General features: G+C 44.8%; 1 protein-coding gene across 6 annotated transcripts in view; it reads left to right on the top strand.

Annotated features, from left to right (window-relative positions):
- Positions 1-18275, top strand: part of Zbtb40 (zinc finger and BTB domain containing 40) — a 74354-nt gene that overhangs the window by 49807 nt on the left and 6272 nt on the right. For 5 of the 6 annotated variants that reach the window (XM_010626003.1, XM_010626006.1, XM_010626001.1 and 2 more), the window contains 11 exons: positions 1495-1687; positions 3472-3608; positions 4131-4332; positions 4901-5034; positions 6631-6799; positions 7123-7581; positions 8203-8409; positions 12015-12179; positions 14928-15142; positions 16316-16478; positions 17173-17259. In XM_010626003.1, the coding sequence (XP_010624305.1) occupies positions 1495-1687; positions 3472-3608; positions 4131-4332; positions 4901-5034; positions 6631-6799; positions 7123-7581; positions 8203-8409; positions 12015-12179; positions 14928-15142; positions 16316-16478; positions 17173-17259 (2131 nt within the window). The remainder of the gene's footprint in view (positions 1-1494; positions 1688-3471; positions 3609-4130; positions 4333-4900; positions 5035-6630; positions 6800-7122; positions 7582-8202; positions 8410-12014; positions 12180-14927; positions 15143-16315; positions 16479-17172; positions 17260-18275) is intronic. The other variant, XM_010626007.1, reaches the window with a different exon arrangement.

The raw sequence follows: 18275 nt of genomic DNA, 5'->3' as shown, positions 1-18275 counted from the left end.
CTACTGCTCTCTCTCTCTCTCTCTCTCTCTCTTTCATTTTTTGAAACAGGGTCTCACTATGGCTGACTTTAAACTCACTATGTAGTCCAGGCTGGTCTCAAACTCACAGCGATCCTCCTGCCTCAGCCTCCTAAGTGCTGGGATTGCTGTGTGTGACACCATACCCAGCTAGCAGCTTCATTTTATAGAAATGACTGTGTTCAAGTATTAGTATGATTATCTTCATTTACAAATGAGGAAAATAAGGTTCAAATAATTAAACAACTTACCCAGTCTCACACAAGAAATAAATAGTAGGTACAGATGAAGTCTGTCTAGTTTTAAAGCTCATCCTTACTCTTAATGTCTGGCTGCTTCATTATGTATCAGATTATTGCTTAGCAACTAAGATATAGGAGTGAAATGAGTATGGTTTTAAAATATAAGCTCTTAAAATTTTAATTATGATTCATTTAGTAGAAATCTATTACATATTAGACCTTAAACAAAGAGAATGACTATGTTCTGTATTGACAAGGAATATGACAACTTGATTTATATATATACATATATATCTCCTTTTTATATATGTAAAGCAATCTGGTTTTAAAGCCACATTCATTATTTTTAAATAGGAGTTAATTTGATAGTGGCAGCCTCTGGTATATGACCATAACTGATCTTGATTGTTTCTCTTGAGAGCTGATATTTCCCCAAAGGAAAGCTCAAAATTCAGTTACTGTGAATCTTTGGATTACATATATTAAAATAATCTCTGCTTTATCAGTTCTGTGAGAGCCATGTTATGTTTATTGCATTGTAGTTCAATAAGAGATGGTTCTGTGGTTGTAGGAAAATACCTGTCATGTGTTTTGTTTCTCAGTCTTTGCTAGAGCCTTGTGTCCTTTTGACTCGTCACTTGGCACACCGAGGAAGAACAAGGGAGTGGAATTGTTGAGTTATGGCTAGAACCGATGTATGTGGCCATTGAGAATGAAAGGAATGGGTATAAAACATTCACAAGAAAACCCAGAAAAGTTTTTTATTATTTGGAGACCTCAGATAAATTATCTGGGCATTTAAATTGCTCTGGAAAGGAAGTAAAATAATAGAATTGTTCTGAAAATTACAACCTGTATCAACATCACGAACTTTACTGAACACAGATTGGAAAACATTATAACTGTTAATTGCCAGTCTGTTTCTTAGTCTCAGTGTCTGAATGAACTATAACATAGTCCAAGTGTAAGAATGATTTCAGTAAATGTGAACTGTTGAAGGCAAAGAATATACACAGACTTACAATTGAGAAAGAACTACTTGTTTAGAGAGCATTTGGATTTTGATTGAAACAGAGTAAGGAAGGGGCCATGACAAAAGTTGTGCTAGAAACCAACACAGGAGGATTTGGAGACAGGGCATCTTGTAATGCCGTCTTGCTGGGTTTTTCAGTGTGTGTCAGATAAATTTTGAATTGCCGTTAACTGCTGTCTGGCTGATTGCTTGCCACTGCAGGTGATTCTGAATTGCTGTGAGGGCAGAACACCCAAAGAGACAATAGAAGATATGTTACACAGAGTAACTGAAGAGAAGACCCTGACTGCTGAGAGTTTGGTAAAACTCCTCCAGGCCGTGAAGATGACATTTCCAAATTTGGATCTTCTGCTGGAGAATTTGCAGAAATTAGCCACTTCGCCCAGCATCACAGGTATTAGTTAATTTTTCATTCTCTGGATGGGAGGTGCTCTGACAGAAAATTACAGCTTAGAACACCCTTTGGCTCCATGCTGGGCACGTAGGATAACATGGACTCTTCTCTGTTATACTCCCTCCTGCTGTTCCCATGGTGCAGGCTCTCTGAGGCCGTACAGGATCACCTGTGAAAGCTGCAGGAACAAAGGGCTCACAAGGCTCGGTGTTCTGGCAAGTTGCAAAAATGCAACTCTTCATTGCCCCATTCCCACCCGAGTGCTGCTTGGTTCCAGCAGTCCTGGGCCTAACCACTCTGTCCATTCAGCGGGGTGGGGGGGGGTGAGTCCGCGTATGTTCCTCAGAAAGCCTGCCTGGTGCCTGTTTTCCCCTCCCATGGCATTTAGAACTGAGATGGCTTTGAGAAAGAGGATACTTAGGAAATAGAAGAACTTGTAGTTTACAAAGACTAAAATATACTTTAAAAACTTGGATAATTCCAAAAATAAAAAAGCGTTAAAAGTCCTACCACTCAAGTGTATCAATAGTAACATTTTGACATATATTAACTGTTACTCGACTTTTATGACATTTAAATGCTGCTGTGCTTTATAATACTTACAATATCCCCTACTTAACAATGTAATGACATTTTCTCCGCATTTCATAAAACTCTCTATAATCCTGTTTTTTGAAGGCTGTGTAGTTTTTCCATCATAAGGATGACTGTATTACTCGGGGGCAGGTAAAACATAATGGTTAATACTATTGCTCTAGTGTTAAGACAACCTGTGCTTGGAGCCTGACTCCATCATTCTGTGACACTGAGCAAGTAACTTGACTTTTCTGAACCCTGTTTTTTTCTTGGAACAGGTATGAGAGTGGTATGTATCATACATTTTTTGTGGCTCCTATGAAATAATACTTCTAAAACATTTAGCACAGTGCCTAGCATGTAGTGGGCACTCAGTAAAAACTAGTCTTTGTATATTTGTGGAGTTTTTTTTGTTTTGTTTTTTGCCTTCAGATAATTTTTGTTTTGTTTTGTTTTGGTACTGGGACTCTAACTCAGGACCTTGTGCTTACAAGGCTGGTGAAGTGCCACTGAGCTAAATCCCCAGGTCTGCCTTCAGGTAATTTTTATTGGGTCAAAGGGAGAATAAAATTTTAAATATCTGCAAAGCTGGGGACATGCCTGATCCTTTTTGTTTTTGTTTTGTTTTGTTTTTATTTCAAGTAAGTATAACTTGTTAAAAGAGAGTAGCTAACAGATGGGCTCAGAGGGCATCTAAACAGCGCTGTGGGGCAGCTTCTTAACAGGCACAGTTCTGACTTGTGGCTGCTTGTGCTTTGGATTACCATGTGACCCTTTTCCTTGGGCTTCACAGACATTACCCCTTGAGCGTGTACATCTGAATCTCTTGCTTGTACAGCCTTCTCATTACCCTCCTGTTGAGCAGTCGCTGCCTTCTAGCACCAGGCACTGACTATCAAAGTGTTAGTGGGGTTTTTTCTTTGTTTTGTTTTTGAAACTGGGGATTGACCTTGGGACCTTGTGCTTGCAAGGCAGGTGGCAGCACCACTGAGCTAAATCCCCGGCCCAAAGTTTTAGTGGTTTTATGACCATGAAGCACAAAGTGTCAACCAGAGGAGATCTGAGTATGTGTGGGTGTAGCCCCAAGCCAGCAGCTGGACTTGTTTGTGCTCATCTACTTCTCCCATCTGTAATGCCTTTAGTCTTCTGTAGAAGCCCTTAGGGGGTTTTGTTACATCTGACAATGTTGTTTGCTAATATTCTTACAGTCCAGCCAAGCCCTGATGATTATGGGACTGAGCTACTGCGACGGTATCATGAAAACCTATCTGAGATTTTCACAGATAGCCAGATGTTGCTAAAGATGATCTCACACGTGAAGAGTATAGCCCCTGGAGAAAGAGAAGTAAGAGCACGGTTTGGTGTTGAAGAGAGGGAGGGTAAGAAGGAGAACTATTGATATACATACGTGTATTCTCTACAAGTATACATACACAGCTATATTGAGAAATGCTAAGAAATAGAAGGTAATTCATTTTTCTAAGGCAGAAAAATAAGTAGGATAGTTGACTTTCTATGATAAGAAGGAAAAACACTGAAAAGGGAGAATGAAGAACTTTGCCATGTATAAGAAATCTCTCAGTTAAAAACATTTTTTTTTTCTTTTTGGTGCTGGAAATACGGAACCCAGAGCCTCATACATGTTAAGCAAGCACTCCGCCACCAAGCTACATCCCCAACCACTGTCCCCCAAATAAATTTGATTTTAAGAAAGAAAAAAAGAAATCTCCTAGGTCCAGAAAGGTGAAGAATGTTGAAAAATTCCTTCACAGAAATACATACCCTGTAACCCAATACCTAAACTTGTAGCGCTGTAGCTGTGCCAAGTTGGAGTGTGTCTTACATGTGTTTGTGTTTCATCTTGAAGGTCATGGAGAAGCTCGTGAAACAGGGCACCGGCTCAGGTGGTTTAAGTTCCCTGATGTCAGCAGTTCTAGAAAAGCAGACTCTCTCTGCAGTAGCCATTTGGCAGCTGCTTCTGGCAGCTCAGGAGACAAAGACCTGCCCACTGAACATGGTCATGGAAGAAATACGAAAGGAGCCTGGTGCCGATGCTTTCTTCCAGGCAGGTAAATTGACCTCTGCCACGGTTTTGCCTCCAGTAGAGATAATGGTCCATCTTTCAGGAAGTAGAAAAAGCTCTTGCATGGTAGTCATTTGTTTCTCTGCCCTTTGGAGTAACAACTAGTAGGTAACAACTGCACAGCAGAGTGACTGTAGGTAATGATAACATACTGTATGTTTCAGAAAGCTAGAAGAAAGGATTTTGAATGTGTTCACAGAAGTGTTTAAAGAGATAAAAGGGCTTACTTTGATCTGACCATTATATTTATACATGCACCAAAATATCACATTACCCCATAAAAATGTATACGTTTTTAAAGCAGTAAGGTCTTGCAATTTTGTTCAAGGGTATAGCATTTAAAAACCTTTTTTATTTTAAATTACAGTAATTATTCTAAGCTTATATTCATTATTATACTCTGATCACAGTGCTGTTTGTCATTTTCCTCACACACAACCCTAGATGGGAGATAGGCTGAAATATATTTCCATTATGAAGAACTTCGTTGAAGAAGATGAAAGAAAAAATGGTATCCGTAGTTTGACTGAGTTTCCAATTTCCCTTTCTTTCAGTGACCACCCCAGAAACTGCTGCCTTAGAAATAGTCCTGAGGCATAGCAAGTTGATCATAGAGGCCATCCAACAGAGGGGTGAGGTCAAGCCCTTTTCCCTGGAGGAAGAGCAGCTGGCCAGGACTTTGAAAGAGGTGGGGCAAATACAAAGCAAACTGAATTCTGGAAAGGATTTCTGGGTTGATACCTGGGACTGTCTTCATTCCCAAGGGAAGAACTAACATCTGCCAAGTAACTGCTATGTTCTTGGCCTTGTGTTAAGTTCTTCTTTATAACCTTGGCCATTTTAACCTTCCAACTGCAAATATTGGGTGGTACCATCACATTTTTCAGGAAGTGGCGCTCAGGCTCCACGTGGTTAAGTTGCATGTCCAGTGAGCAAGATTTGAAGCCAGAATTCATAACCCAGTTATATAACTTATACCTGCATTTATTCCTATTGCCTAAACCTAGGTACATCTCAAGGGAAACCTTGATTCTGTTCCCTAACATGTTCTGGGATGCAGCCTCTTTCAGATGAAGGAAAGTAAAGCTGGTCTTATTACGTGTTCTATTCTCGCTCCTTGAAGGAGCCACGATACATAAATAGAGCAAAGCTTTTACCCTTATGGGGCAGAAGATAATGCCAGCTCATTTTCTAGAAGGCTTCTCACAGTGTGCCAGCACCCCAGAAAAATCAGGTAGGGACTGGGGGGGATTCGTGGATATCTACCCCAGGATCATGTCCATCTTAAACAGGGAAGAATAAAGGTACATAAAATTAAACTGTGAATTCACTTATAGTGCCTTTTTGATCCAGGTGGGCATGGGGAGTGTGCAGAAGGGCATGTTTCTGACCATCCACACCAGTGGGACAGCCCCACCTCCATCTGACTCTTAGCTGGGAAGAAGATGGCCCATGTCTCTGTGGGGTTTCAGAGGCAGGACTTGTGCTAGCCTCTCCAGCACACTGCGTACTCCAGAGCTTGGCTTCTGCACTTGATCAGTTTTAGCCTCCTAATTAGTCTCATGCCTGCCTCCAGGGATATCAGGTTTATTTAGATAGACTTGAAAAGAGCAGAAATAAAATATCTTCCAAAATGAAAATTTCATGTGGCCATCTGTGGATGGTTTCACTTTATTTTCTCAGTATGCTGACTCTCTGCTGATAGCTCTAACATTCTGAAAGGGAATGGCTTTGAAATCATATTCTTGGCCTCTTTAAAGCCCCTATTTGAACCTGCTTTAGAACGCTGAGTTTCTTTATGAAAGAAAACGATGTTTAAAAGGGTACATCTAAGTGTCTAAAAATATGAAGCCACTGATCATGCAGAATTACTTCCAGACATCGAGACAATTATATATTATGAAAAATTATCCTGATCTTCATGACAGAAAGACCAACCACCAAATCCTATAGCCCTCCTGGGTTTTAATGTGAAGATCTAGAAAAACTCCCTGGAAGACTCCTGGCTGCTAAGAACATAATTTTACAGAAAATATTAATGGTTCCTTGTTCATGCCTCCTTTGTATCTGGACATTTATCTGGATATGTGCTTCCTCTTTTTGTTTTATTCATTTCCCTGCCTTTGGAAAACAGGTCTGTCCCATTATATGTGTCATGAAGACAAGTATAAACTGCTTGTCGATGGAACTGTCCCTTCCAGAATTAGCTTTATTTTAAGTTGGAAACCATGGGGGCAGTCTGCTGATATGAACCCCATACCTTTGCCTTGTGGTATTCATTTAGATTCTGAGCATTTCCTCTGAGACAACCAGCCCTGAAGCTTCCTTGAGAGCGGTGCTGAGCAGAGCCATGGAAAAATCAGTCTCGGCCATTGCAATCTGTCACCTCTTGTGCAGAGTCCACAAATCTTTCCCAAGCCTGCAGCCCGTCATGCAGGAATTGGCACATATTGGTAAGGAACAGGGGGTTGCGGAGCCTATTAGGCCCCCAGGCACATTCTTTATTGAAGAAAAGAGGCAACAGCTTATGTGAGTGGCTGTAGTACCTCGAGTTATTTACCCTTTTTGTATGCTCTCGGTACCTAACAGCCAGAAGACGCAAATGTAACCTGGTGCTATTTGTGTTTATGGGGAGGTAAGATGACAGTGATACTTGTTACTTCAGTTTTTTGAGGATCTCAAGTAGTCTCCAGTCTCCTCTAAGAGTATATTAGAGAAGTTATAAAGCAAAGTAGAACCACAATTCCCAGAGCCATGAGGTTTATCTTCTGTGCAGGTTTCCTTACTAAGGAAAATGGAGAGAAGGAAATATGGAGGTTGAGTAATAAATCTCACCTTGAAGCCAATGACAAAGAAAATGAAAAGGCTGTGGAAGCTGACTGCCAGCCTGCAGAACAGAATGCCCAGGGAGATGCTGGTTCCTTGCCAGAGCAACAAGAGAAAGACACTTCTGCCTCCCCAGACTCCGGCAAGAAGAGCTTTGTGTGTAAGGCCTGTGACAAGAGCTTCCATTTCTACTGCCGCCTCAAGGTGCACATGAAGCGCTGCCGTGTGGCCAAGAGCAAACAGGTGCAGTGTAAGGACTGCAGTGAGACCAAGGGTTCCAAGAAAGAGCTGGAGAAGCATCAGCTGGAGGCCCACGGTACCAGTGGAGACCCTGAAGTCCCCAAGAAGAAGAAGAAGAGGCTACCAGTGACGTGCGACCTCTGTGGAAGAGAGTTTGCTCATGCCTCAGGTATAGTCCAGAAGGATCGTGGAGGATGATCGTTGCAATACTGCAGTTTGGATTCTAGCCTGGCCCCTAAGCTATGTGCCATCAGAGTGGATGGGCTTAGACAATAGAGCAGGTTCGTAAGAGTAAGGATAATATTTTCCGAAGAGCATTGGCTCTGAAATCCGCTTCCTGAGCATTGATTCCCCATCTGTTAAATTTCCCATCTGGTACCACTTACTTTTTGAATTGTTAGGGAATTTTAAGATATTGAGCTAAACTCCTACTCTAGTGTCTGATGGAATTAGTGCGCCATAATTTAGAAGTTATTCACGGTAGTAATGACTTGCCATTTAAAGCTGATTTCTAGGTTTCTGTACCACTTGCTTCTGGGAAATTAGTAGGAGTCACAGAAATCATGGGATGTAAGGTCAGAGTTGTTTTCCCTTGTCTGAGATGTTGTGTAAACCTAATGAAACATAAAAGTGAGTTTTGTTTATCTATTTCTGGGTGGCTGGGACTCTTTAAGAGAAGGAGTGGTTTGTGCCATACTTTCCCTTGAGGCCTGGCCTGAGAAGGCACTGTCAGGCGGCCCGCTGAGCTCCTGACACTGACTGCTGGTCTCTCTCCTGGTCTCCTCCCCAGGCATGCAGTACCATAAACTGACAGAGCACTTTGATGAGAAGCCTTTCTCCTGTGAGGAGTGTGGGGCCAAGTTTGCAGCCAACTCCACCCTGAAGAACCACCTCCGCCTGCACACTGGGGACCGCCCCTTCATGTGCAAGCACTGCCTCATGACCTTCACCCAAGCCTCGGCCCTGGCCTACCACACCAAGAAGAAGCACTCAGAAGGTGAGGCAGGGGAGCCCTTCCTGTCTCCTGCAGACCTTCATAGTGGGAGTTGCTGCAGACCCACTTGGTATCAGGCACCATGGATACGTCAGGGAAATTACAAACAACACTAGATCCCATACTCTCGGCCCAAGCTGACGAGGCCTCCATCTGTGCACAGGCGTGTGAAATGCTTGCTGCGAGAGTTTTTGAGGAGAGGCTGGCCAGCATAGTATTGTGGTTTTGTAGTTACAGAATTTACATAGCCAGGAATTCTTTGAGCTTTGATGTGTAGTTCAAGCTTGAGAAAGACCTCCTGGAGCACCTGCTGTGGATCAGGCAGTGACAGATGCTGAGTGACAAACCGGAATTCAGGATCCCGTAGCTGGTGACCTAGGGTGGGAGTTACAGAGACAGCAGATAAACGGTAGTGTAACACTGAGTAGCACCAGGACCCTGCAGCAGAGGGCAAAGGGGTTCCAGCCCAGTTGGAGGGGAGAAAGTGTGTTATCAGGGAAGGCTTCTGGAGGAATCTACGTATAGTTTGGAGCACGTGTGTGTAAAAAAATGCCTCCATCATCCCCCTGCATTGTTACAATACCCTCCTAACCAGTTCTTTGCTCTTGGCGTTTCCCTGGGTACTTTTAAACTAAAGCACCTCAGGTCACTTCTCTGCTCAAAACTCTGCAGTGACTCTCATCTCACACAGTGTGAAATCTGAAGTCCTGATAGCCTGCTAGGCCATCCATGATTAAGTCACCTGATCACTGTCTGACTTCGTCTCATTACTCTCCAGCTCCCTCAGTTTGTTCTGCCCATTTTCCTTTTCTTGGGGTGCCTCCCTCTTCATGGTTTACTTCCTCACCTCCCTCAAGTTTTCCCTCACACCTTACTTTCTCTTTAAGCCCTTCCCACCACCCTGGAATCTCAGCACCCCAGCCTGCTCCCCACATCTTTCTTCTCCATAGTGTGATGAGTGTCTGTGTTACCTGTTTATCGTCTCCCCTTTAGAGTGCAAGCTCTGTGAAGGTAGAGCTCATAGCACACTCACACCCCCATACACACACACACTGGATTCAGTGAACTTGGTAATAGTCGGCCCTCAAATATTTGCTGATTAAAGCATTTCTTGAGTGCTGTTTACAGTGTGGGGACGTTATAAATACGTACACCTCACTTTCATGGAGTTTACACTCCAAGCAGTAAAACACACAGTAGATAAATTTGCAGTAGAAATCCAGCGTGTAGCTATTTCTGTGAAGAAAAATAAAACCAGGTGAGCAGCAGCGAATGACAGGGTTGAGAGTAGGTGCTATTCCTGCCATCGGTGATGTCTATGAGAAAGGGTGTTAATTTTGAAAGCCAAATACACTGAGCAGTGGAGCCAATAGATGATCTAGGAGGGGAGCGTCAAGTGTAGAACCCGATCCCCAAAGTGGGAATGAGCTTTATCTGCTTGAGAGACCACAAAAAACTAGAAGGAGCTAAAGCAGAGTCTGTGAGGGGAGTATGTTAGGAGATGTTGCCCAGGACATGTCCTATGGGGTCTCATAGCCAGGTAGGGACTGTTATGCGAAGAAGGTCAGTTTCAGTGCTGCTTTGACAAATTGCCAGAGTGGTGCCTCAAAATGACACAAACGTGTTATCTTTCCATTCTGGAGGCTGGCAGTTAAAAAAAGGCCCTGACAAGGCTAAAATCATAGTTGCACAGGGATGTGTTCCTTCTGCTGGGGGCACCGGAGAAGGATCTGTTCCTTGCCTTTCCTGGCCTTGAGAGGCTACCCACAGTCCTTGGCTTGTGGCGACATCACTCTAGCCTCTGTTTTTGTCACCGTGCCTCCTGTGATTCTTCTTCCCTCTGCCAGAACCCTCTGGATTCTCTTGGGCCATTTGAACAGTCCTCACAAGATCCTTCACTCGGTCACGGCTCTCAAGTCCTTCTGCCATGTGAGGTAGCAGTTAACCGGTTTCAGGCTTTAGGATACAGGCATCTTTGGGTCCTGTTATTCTGCTGACCACAGGAAGCCACAGGAGGATTTTGAACAGAGGTATAATAGGATGTGATTTACATTCTTAGTTAGTTTGGGCCACTATGGCCAATGAACCATCCCAGGGTGAGAGTTTAGTGCTGACACAGAGGCAGGGGGAGGCAGTTGCAGTGGTCCAGTTAACAGGGTGGCATTGTGAGCTACAGGTCTTAGTGGGGGTTGACAGTGTGAGAGGTACCAGGGCTGGTGATGGATTGTATGTGGGATGTGAGGGAAGAGAGGAATTGCAGGTGGCTGTGGGGCTTGGGCCATAAGCAGCAGAGTGAGGGGCACCTCACTGAGTGAGATGGGAGGCTGTGGTGAGTGGCAGAGGCTTGTGTTGGTTGTGGTCCATTTGAGATGCCTGGTGGAGCTCTGAGTGGAAGGGCAGAGCGGGCAGAGTTGGGAGGGTAAGTGTGGAGCTCTGGGGACAGTGGAGCTATCGGTGTGCAGGTCCGTGCAGGGCTCTGAGATGAGATTAGATAGTAAGTGAGGGTGGAGAAGGTCAAGGACTAAGTCCCTTGCTTCTCAGTCATTCCAACCTTTGACTCAGGAAACTGCATTTTCCCAGCAAAATCTTGTTTCAAAGCCTAGTAAGTAAAATATGAAAATGAGGCTGATTGCTGTGATAGAAGTGGGGCCTCGAACCAGGGAGGCCTGGTCTGCACCCTCACCTCCCTGATGGCCCTACTTCCTCCCTTGGCCTTTTGTACCAATGCCAGTCCCAGATTTGCTCTTTACCTATTTTTCCAGTAGTCTTTGGTAGTGTAGTTAATTACATTCTCACTGTGTGTGTGAGAAAGTTGAGAAACCAAGGGGGTATGTAATGACTTCTAGAAAAGGCTTTCATTCTTAAGCTGGGCGTGGTGCCACCTGCCTATATCCCAGTACTCTTGGAGGCTGAGGCAGGAGAATCACAAGTTCAAGCTCAGCTGTGGCAGCTTAGTCAGACTTTGCCTCAAAATTTTGAAATTTTAGGCAAAGGTGAGGATCATAGCTCAGTGCAAAGACCCTGGGCTCTATCCCCAGTGCTGTAAATTACAAAAAAAAACAAAAAAAACCAAAAAGTTTTATTCCTAATCCATGTCTAACATTTGCGTGCAGTCACAAATCCACACTGTTTATTCTGCAAGGTGATGTAAATTCATGCATTTCTGGTCACAGGGCTGTACCTGTTGGCCAAAGGCAGAGTGAGAATGAGCCCTTTCACTATTGTGGTGGCCTAATGAAGAGATGGGTTCTCTTGTGTGATGAAAAGTCTGTCGCTGTCCCTCCGTACTCACCCTCTCTCTGTGTGATGAGCTGTGTTTGTGGTCACACCTCTCATTTAGTATATTACAGAACGCCTGAGGTTGATTTTTTTTCTTTTCTTTTCTGTTGTTGTTTTTTGTTGTTGTTTTGTTTTGTTTTGGTACGGGGGGATTGAATTTGGGCAGGTGGCAGAACCACTGAGCTAAATCCCTGGCCCCACCCAGATTGCCTGAGGTTTTAATGTCATTCTCCAGAGGACATTTCCCTGGTGTGTTTCTTAGAATTAGATTTTGTTTGCAGAAATGCCGTGTTTAGTGCTGGTTCTCATGAGCTCATGTATATTTGCAGGAAAAATGTATGCATGCCAGTACTGTGATGCTGTGTTTGCCCAGTCCATCGAGCTGTCCCGCCATGTGAGGACCCACACTGGGGACAAACCATATGTCTGCAGGGACTGTGGCAAGGGCTTCCGGCAAGCCAATGGCCTCTCCATCCACCTGCACACCTTTCACAGTATGTACTGAGTTCGTGAGTGTCAGGCACTTGGGGCCAGGTTTGGCACTGAGAAAGCATGTAGCAATCCTAAGAGAGATGGCATTCACCAGAGCCAGGCCCCATTAGTGTGCTGTCCTCCCCTAGTCTCCTACAAAGCCCACAGTCTCTCCTTTCTATTTTAACATTCCACTGCATAATGCTGATTTCTCTCTGTCTAGGCTATTTCCTTGTCTTTCTCTTTAGCCCACCTGGCACTGTTTGGCCTGCACAGACACAAATTATATTTGAAAGAGAGCCTCTGTAACTGACAGGCTCCCAGGGTGCTGGAATGTTTCCATTAATCCACTGAACTTCTGTTTCCTCCCCCGCCCTCCACTCTCATCCTCTCTTCATACCTGCATTTCCCCGTAGGAACAAGCTTGACCCCATCTCAGCTCCTTCTGCTGTCACACTGGGCTGGGCATGTTCCCTTCAAAGCCTCCTGCTCAACCTTTTCTTTCAAGTCTATTATTCAGTGGTACCTCAGTTTACAGAGCTAATTTGTTCCATGATTCTGGGAGAATGCCCATGTTCTTGTTCATGCAAAAAAGATGGCCATGGTCATATTCATCACCTGTTGCAGAGTTCACAAACAAAATAAAATTTTGCCAAATGCTCCTGTTTGCAAACCAAATTGTTCACAAACAGAAGCATTCGTGAACGAAGGAACCACTGTGTTTCCCTCAGTACAACCTGCCCGTCTTTCTCCCTTTCTTCTAGTATACAAACATGCTTTTATTCAAAACACATTCATATGTATATGTACATGTGTGAAGGGAAAGGAAATCCTGAGGTTTTTATTGCATTGTGTGGCTGGCCACAGTGTGCTTTCTGCGAGCCTCCCTCGTTACAGCCAGCATGTAGTCAGTGTAGAATAGCTGGCAGGTTGAAACCTTGGACTCTGAAATCACACAGCCCCCTTCCACTTACTTTTCTTGAGACCTTAAACAAATTTCTTTGCCTTTCTAAGCCTCTTCGGCCCCATCCAAACTAGAGCAAATAATACAATGCCACCACCTTGGGTTGTTGTAAGAATTAAATGAGCTATCACACGTAAGCATAAAGTTCCATGCCTGACGCACAAAAGTGTGCAATAAATGCCAGATATTGTTATTAGTGATAAGAGCACCCCTGTCGGGAACCATCTGTCACCATCAGAGCTGACTTGCAAGCCAGGTACCTTGCATATCCTCCTTACCAGTTTCTAGCTTTGGTAAATAGTGTCTCACAACATGTGCTTTGTGTAAACACAACCATGTCTGTTGTCAGCCAGCCAATGAGGCTTTTTCCAGAGCTCCTATGTGCCCAGCATGTGAGTGGATACTGGGTTATGCAGGAGGAGTACAAAGTGTGCCCTCTTCCCCTAAGGAGTTACCAAGATTGCCCCCAAATTCCAATTATAGCAGACTTGCATATGGGTGGGACTTGGCTTGGATCCAGGGCTACATCTAAAGACGACATTGTGTTTTAGTCTTCTTTTCCTAATAATATCACACATGAATCAGGAAGTGGGAAGAAGATGTTAATTTTCAGAATGGAGAGGACAGAAGATAGTTTGCCATGCCCTGGAGTACAGTATATCGTCACCCAAGCCTTCTCTCCTCCAGGCTACACACACCGTCTCCCATTCCTTGCATTTCCGAGGGCCACATCTTTGCTCATGAAAATCTGTGTTAAAGCATCTTAAAAGACAGTGCGAAACAGATTTCAAGAGCTGCTGTCCACAGGGAAACTAGTCAGTGATACCAAATGCTGCTGCACCTCAGAATTCCTGCATTAATCTAAGTCAGTGCACACATAAGATTGGCTTGTGGGTCGGGCCTTTCTTGTGGGCAACAGATTTTATTATAAAAATGGTTTGTTTTCGGTTGCTTTAAGAAAAAGACAAGTTTTGTGCCACCCAGGTGACAAGTGTATTCTCCATCAGTGCTCCTTATGTTTGAGGCCACACTGAGAAGTTGGCACATCCAGTTGAGCATGGCTCAGGGCGTGGGCTTGTGAGTGAGGGCCATATCCTAGTTATGCACTTGTGTGAGGTGCTGACTTAACTCTTAGACCTTGGTTTTTCCCAGCCTATAAAATAAGAATGAAGCCTACTCACAGGGCTATCGGAAGGAGTGAGGGATTTACAGTACACTCAGAATGTGCCTCCATAAGGCACTCATTAAATGTCATATATACACACAGGGTTTTATTGTTGGATCTAGAGTGGGCAACCAGCCAGGGATGCAGCTCAGTGGCCCCACACCCTGGCAAGTGCAAGGTCCTAAGTTCCATCCCTGGTACTGGAAAAAAAAAGGCGGGGAGCCAAGAAGTACTCCTTATACTGCTGAGGACCAAAAAAAATAGTGATACTATTTGTATGTTGGAAATCTATGCAGAGAACTGCAAAACTCAAAATGCCACTGCAGATAGGAAGGACAAGAGTGATACTCCTTGGAAAGTGGTGAAGTAGAATTTAACATTTAAGATATAAAATGAGGAATTAAGATGAATTCTTTGCCACTGCATAGATGGTTAATCCAGAAAGCTCAGTGTAGCCCACCTCCTAGGGTGAAGGCAGGGGCAGTTGCAGCTGCAGTGGCTCAGGGTCTCTGGGGTCTGCATGACATCTAAACAGAGTCTTACAACTTGCTGCACACATCAGCCATGTTTCACTAATTGCTGCCTTTGGTGTTTTTTCCCCTCTGTGCCTCTTCCTCTTGCTCATGTCCTTCTTGAAACCAGACATAGAAGATCCTTATGATTGCAAGAAATGCAGGATGAGCTTCCCCACTCTGCAGGATCACCGGAAGCACATCCACGAGGTGCATTCCAAGGAGTACCACCCTTGCCCCACCTGTGGGAAGATCTTTAGTGCTCCTTCCATGCTGGAGCGGCACATGGTGACCCATGTCGGAGGGAAGCCCTTCAGCTGCGGGATCTGCAACAAGGCTTACCAGGTGACCTCCTGTGCCCCTGGACGCTTCCCCAGTGCCTGCCCTACTCTCCATTTGGCTCCTTCATGTTCCTGTGTGTGACCTGCAGCTTGTCTTATCTGGTCTTCAAGAGGTGACAGTTTGATTCTGGTGTCAGGCTGGGGGTGCGGCACAGTGGTGGTATGCATGCTTAGCATGCATGAGGCCCTGGGTTTGATACTCAGCGTTCCAAAAGCTAAGAGGCAGATTGTCATTCAGATTCTCTGAGGAGATCTGGCCGGTGATGCAATGGGGGCTGGAACTGGAGCAGAGGGCTCTTAACGTTTCTCTTAGATGTCTGCCTCATCCTGAGCTGAGTACTATCTTTCCCCTCGGATGCTCCCACTCTGTGCTACCTGTTTCCAGAGACAAGACAGTGATAATGGGGAGTGAATCACCACTCAGAATTACTTTGTGTTTGTTTTTTTGACTCCAAGGGAAGGACTCTGTTTTTATCTTGGAACGTGGCATGTAATTAAAGTGAAATCCCATATAGAACTAAAGAGAAACCCCATCTGTCAGGAACTGGCCGGGAAAGAAATGTCCTTGCTGGCATCTGTAAGGTGGAGGTATAGAGAGCGTAGCAGCTGATTTAGAAATAGCTAACATTGTGTCAGGCCTTGTGCTGTGATGTAGCTGAGTAAGACCAGGGCTTGATCTCTAGAACACTGAGGAATTGTATTCAGTATTCCTGGTGCTGGTCTAGAACCTGGGGTGGAGAGGGATGCTTGCTCCTAGAGCCCATGGACTTTTCCTCTAGCACATTGCTCTGCTACACCCCTGGGCTTCTGGGAAGCGCTGAAGCACATATCAGTGTGAAAAACAGATGTTCCAGGCCAGAGGACAGACTTAACCCTGCTCCTAACTAACTGTGTGTCCTTGGGCAAGTCCTTTAATCTCTCTGTGCTTCGGCTTCTGCCTCACTGGGAAGATGCCAGTGTCCCCCATCAGCTTGTTGTGAGGATTGAGGGCTTATGGAGGACTCGGCTCACCCCCGCCTGAGTGGCCTCTTCATGGGTTCCCAGTTGCCTTGTTCCCACAGACACCAGACTCTCCTCACCTCCATACTCGGTGTGATGGGTAAGAGAGTGTGATTCTACATTTATGAGCTTTTCTCAGAACTTTCCAAGACCTAACATTCACCAAACTCCTTAACAGCAATTGTCTGGTTTGTGGTACCACAATCGGACCCACCACCCAGATGTATTTGCTGCTCAGAACCATCGGTCATCCAAGTTCTCATCACTCCAGTGCAGCTCCTGTGACAAAACCTTTCCCAACACCATTGAGCACAAGAAGCACATCAAAGCAGAGCATGCGGGTGAGTCTAGGGGAGCCCGGACCCCGTGAGAGGTAGTCCTGGGAGGGGCCTGATGCATTAGCATCTTGTCTTCTGTCTAGAAACGCTGGCTTCAGTGCTGTGGTGTGCTGTGCCATGGGATTGCCTCTCTCCTCTCAGCACCCTCCCATTAAAGCAGTAGCTTGGGCGGCAGCGAGTCTCACTCCTGGAAACCTAGAGCAGTGTGAGCTCCTGCCAGCCTCGGAGTAAGACCTAGTCACAGTGTGTGGGAAGTGTCACCTTTGGTGGCAGACTTGCCCAGGAGGAAATCCTGACTGCAGCACTTACCAGCTGTATGACCTTGGCAAGTGACTCCTCTTTTCTGAGCCCGTTTCCCTCTCAGAATGGGGGTTATTAGTACCTGCCTTGCAGATAAATTTGGGCATAATCACAACAGCTGTCAGTATAGAGCATTTCCCGTGTGCAGGGCACCAGCCAAGCACTCGTGTGTATTTCCTCACTCAGTCTCACAACCCTCTTTGCATCCAGACAGTCTGGACCAGATGAGTGTTCTTCACCACCGATGCACATGAACTTCCCCGAGGTGCGAGGTCATGCACACAGTAGATGGCGTGGGCAGTGTCGGTCCTCACCCACCCCAGCCCTGTTCCTCTCCATTTTGGAGGAGCCATTTTTTTTTCCCCCTTTCCCTTCACTTCTTTCCTCTGGTTCACAGATCTGAAGTTCCACGAATGTGAGCAGTGTAAGGAGCTCTTCCCCACACCAGCTCTGCTGCAGGTTCACATCAAGTGCCAGCATTCAGGTCAGTGTCCCTTCTGCATGCCCTGGGCCAGACTGTCTGGTGTGAGTCTTGTCTCCACCACTCACTGCTATGCATCCCAGGTTAAGTTACTTCCTTACTTAGAAAGTGAGAGGAATTGTAGTATCTATTTATAGGGTAACTGTGAAGTATTACAGCCTTGCACCAGGGTTAATACTTAACCCTTAAGTATTATCCATGGTTGTCACTGTTGTTGCTTATTTCATCAAATCTAAAATGCCAGTATAGGGCCAGGGATCTAGCTCAGTGGTTCCACTGCCTGCCTCACAAGCTCAAGTTTCCGAGTTTGGTACCAGGAAAAAATAAAAATAAAAAAAATAAATAAAATGCCATTATAAAGTGCACCGTTTTATTTGTTTTGGTTTTTTGAAACAGGGTCTCACTGAGTCCCTACATTGCCCAGGCTGAGCTTTAATGTGAGATCCTCCTGCCTCAGCCTCCCACTCCCCACATAAGATGCACCATTTTTAATGAGCATTAACAAAGAAAAAGTACTACCAATTAAACACCTTTTAATCACTTAGAATTTATAGTTTAACCCAAATGCTATTTTAGTCTTAATCTAACGTAGATTTGAGATCACTCACTCATAAGGGTACAAGTAAAAAGGAAAACATAAATAAATTGATTGAGGGAAGGATCCAGCTTCTCAGAGTAACTTTGGATTCCACTTGTGACTTACGGACATGCGTATCTCTCTACCCAGTGTTTACCCTGCCCTCAGAACACTGGTGTTAGAGCACAGAGCTGAAGACCATTGGCTTTGGTCTGTGAATGTTATATAAAATAGACTGCTTTTGATTCCTGGTTTAGGAATTACCTAACTCTTTATCACTTACTTCCTCCTTCCTTGAACATTTGGTTCTTGTGAATTAAAAGCATGCCGTTCCGTGTTAGGGTTTTATCCCGGCCCACGGACACTCGCCCTGTAAGTCCGGGTGTTCGTGCACATGCCGTCCTGCACACAGCAGACACTGCTGTCCCATCCGGAGATCCAA

This window comes from Fukomys damarensis, unplaced genomic scaffold (genome assembly GCF_012274545.1).
Source record: "Fukomys damarensis isolate Sample0158 unplaced genomic scaffold, DMR_v1.0_HiC HiC_scaffold_23, whole genome shotgun sequence".
NCBI classification, from domain to species: Eukaryota; Metazoa; Chordata; class Mammalia; order Rodentia; family Bathyergidae; genus Fukomys; species Fukomys damarensis.
Note: the sequence above shows the minus strand (reverse complement) of the source record. Positions and strands in the feature narration are given on the sequence as shown.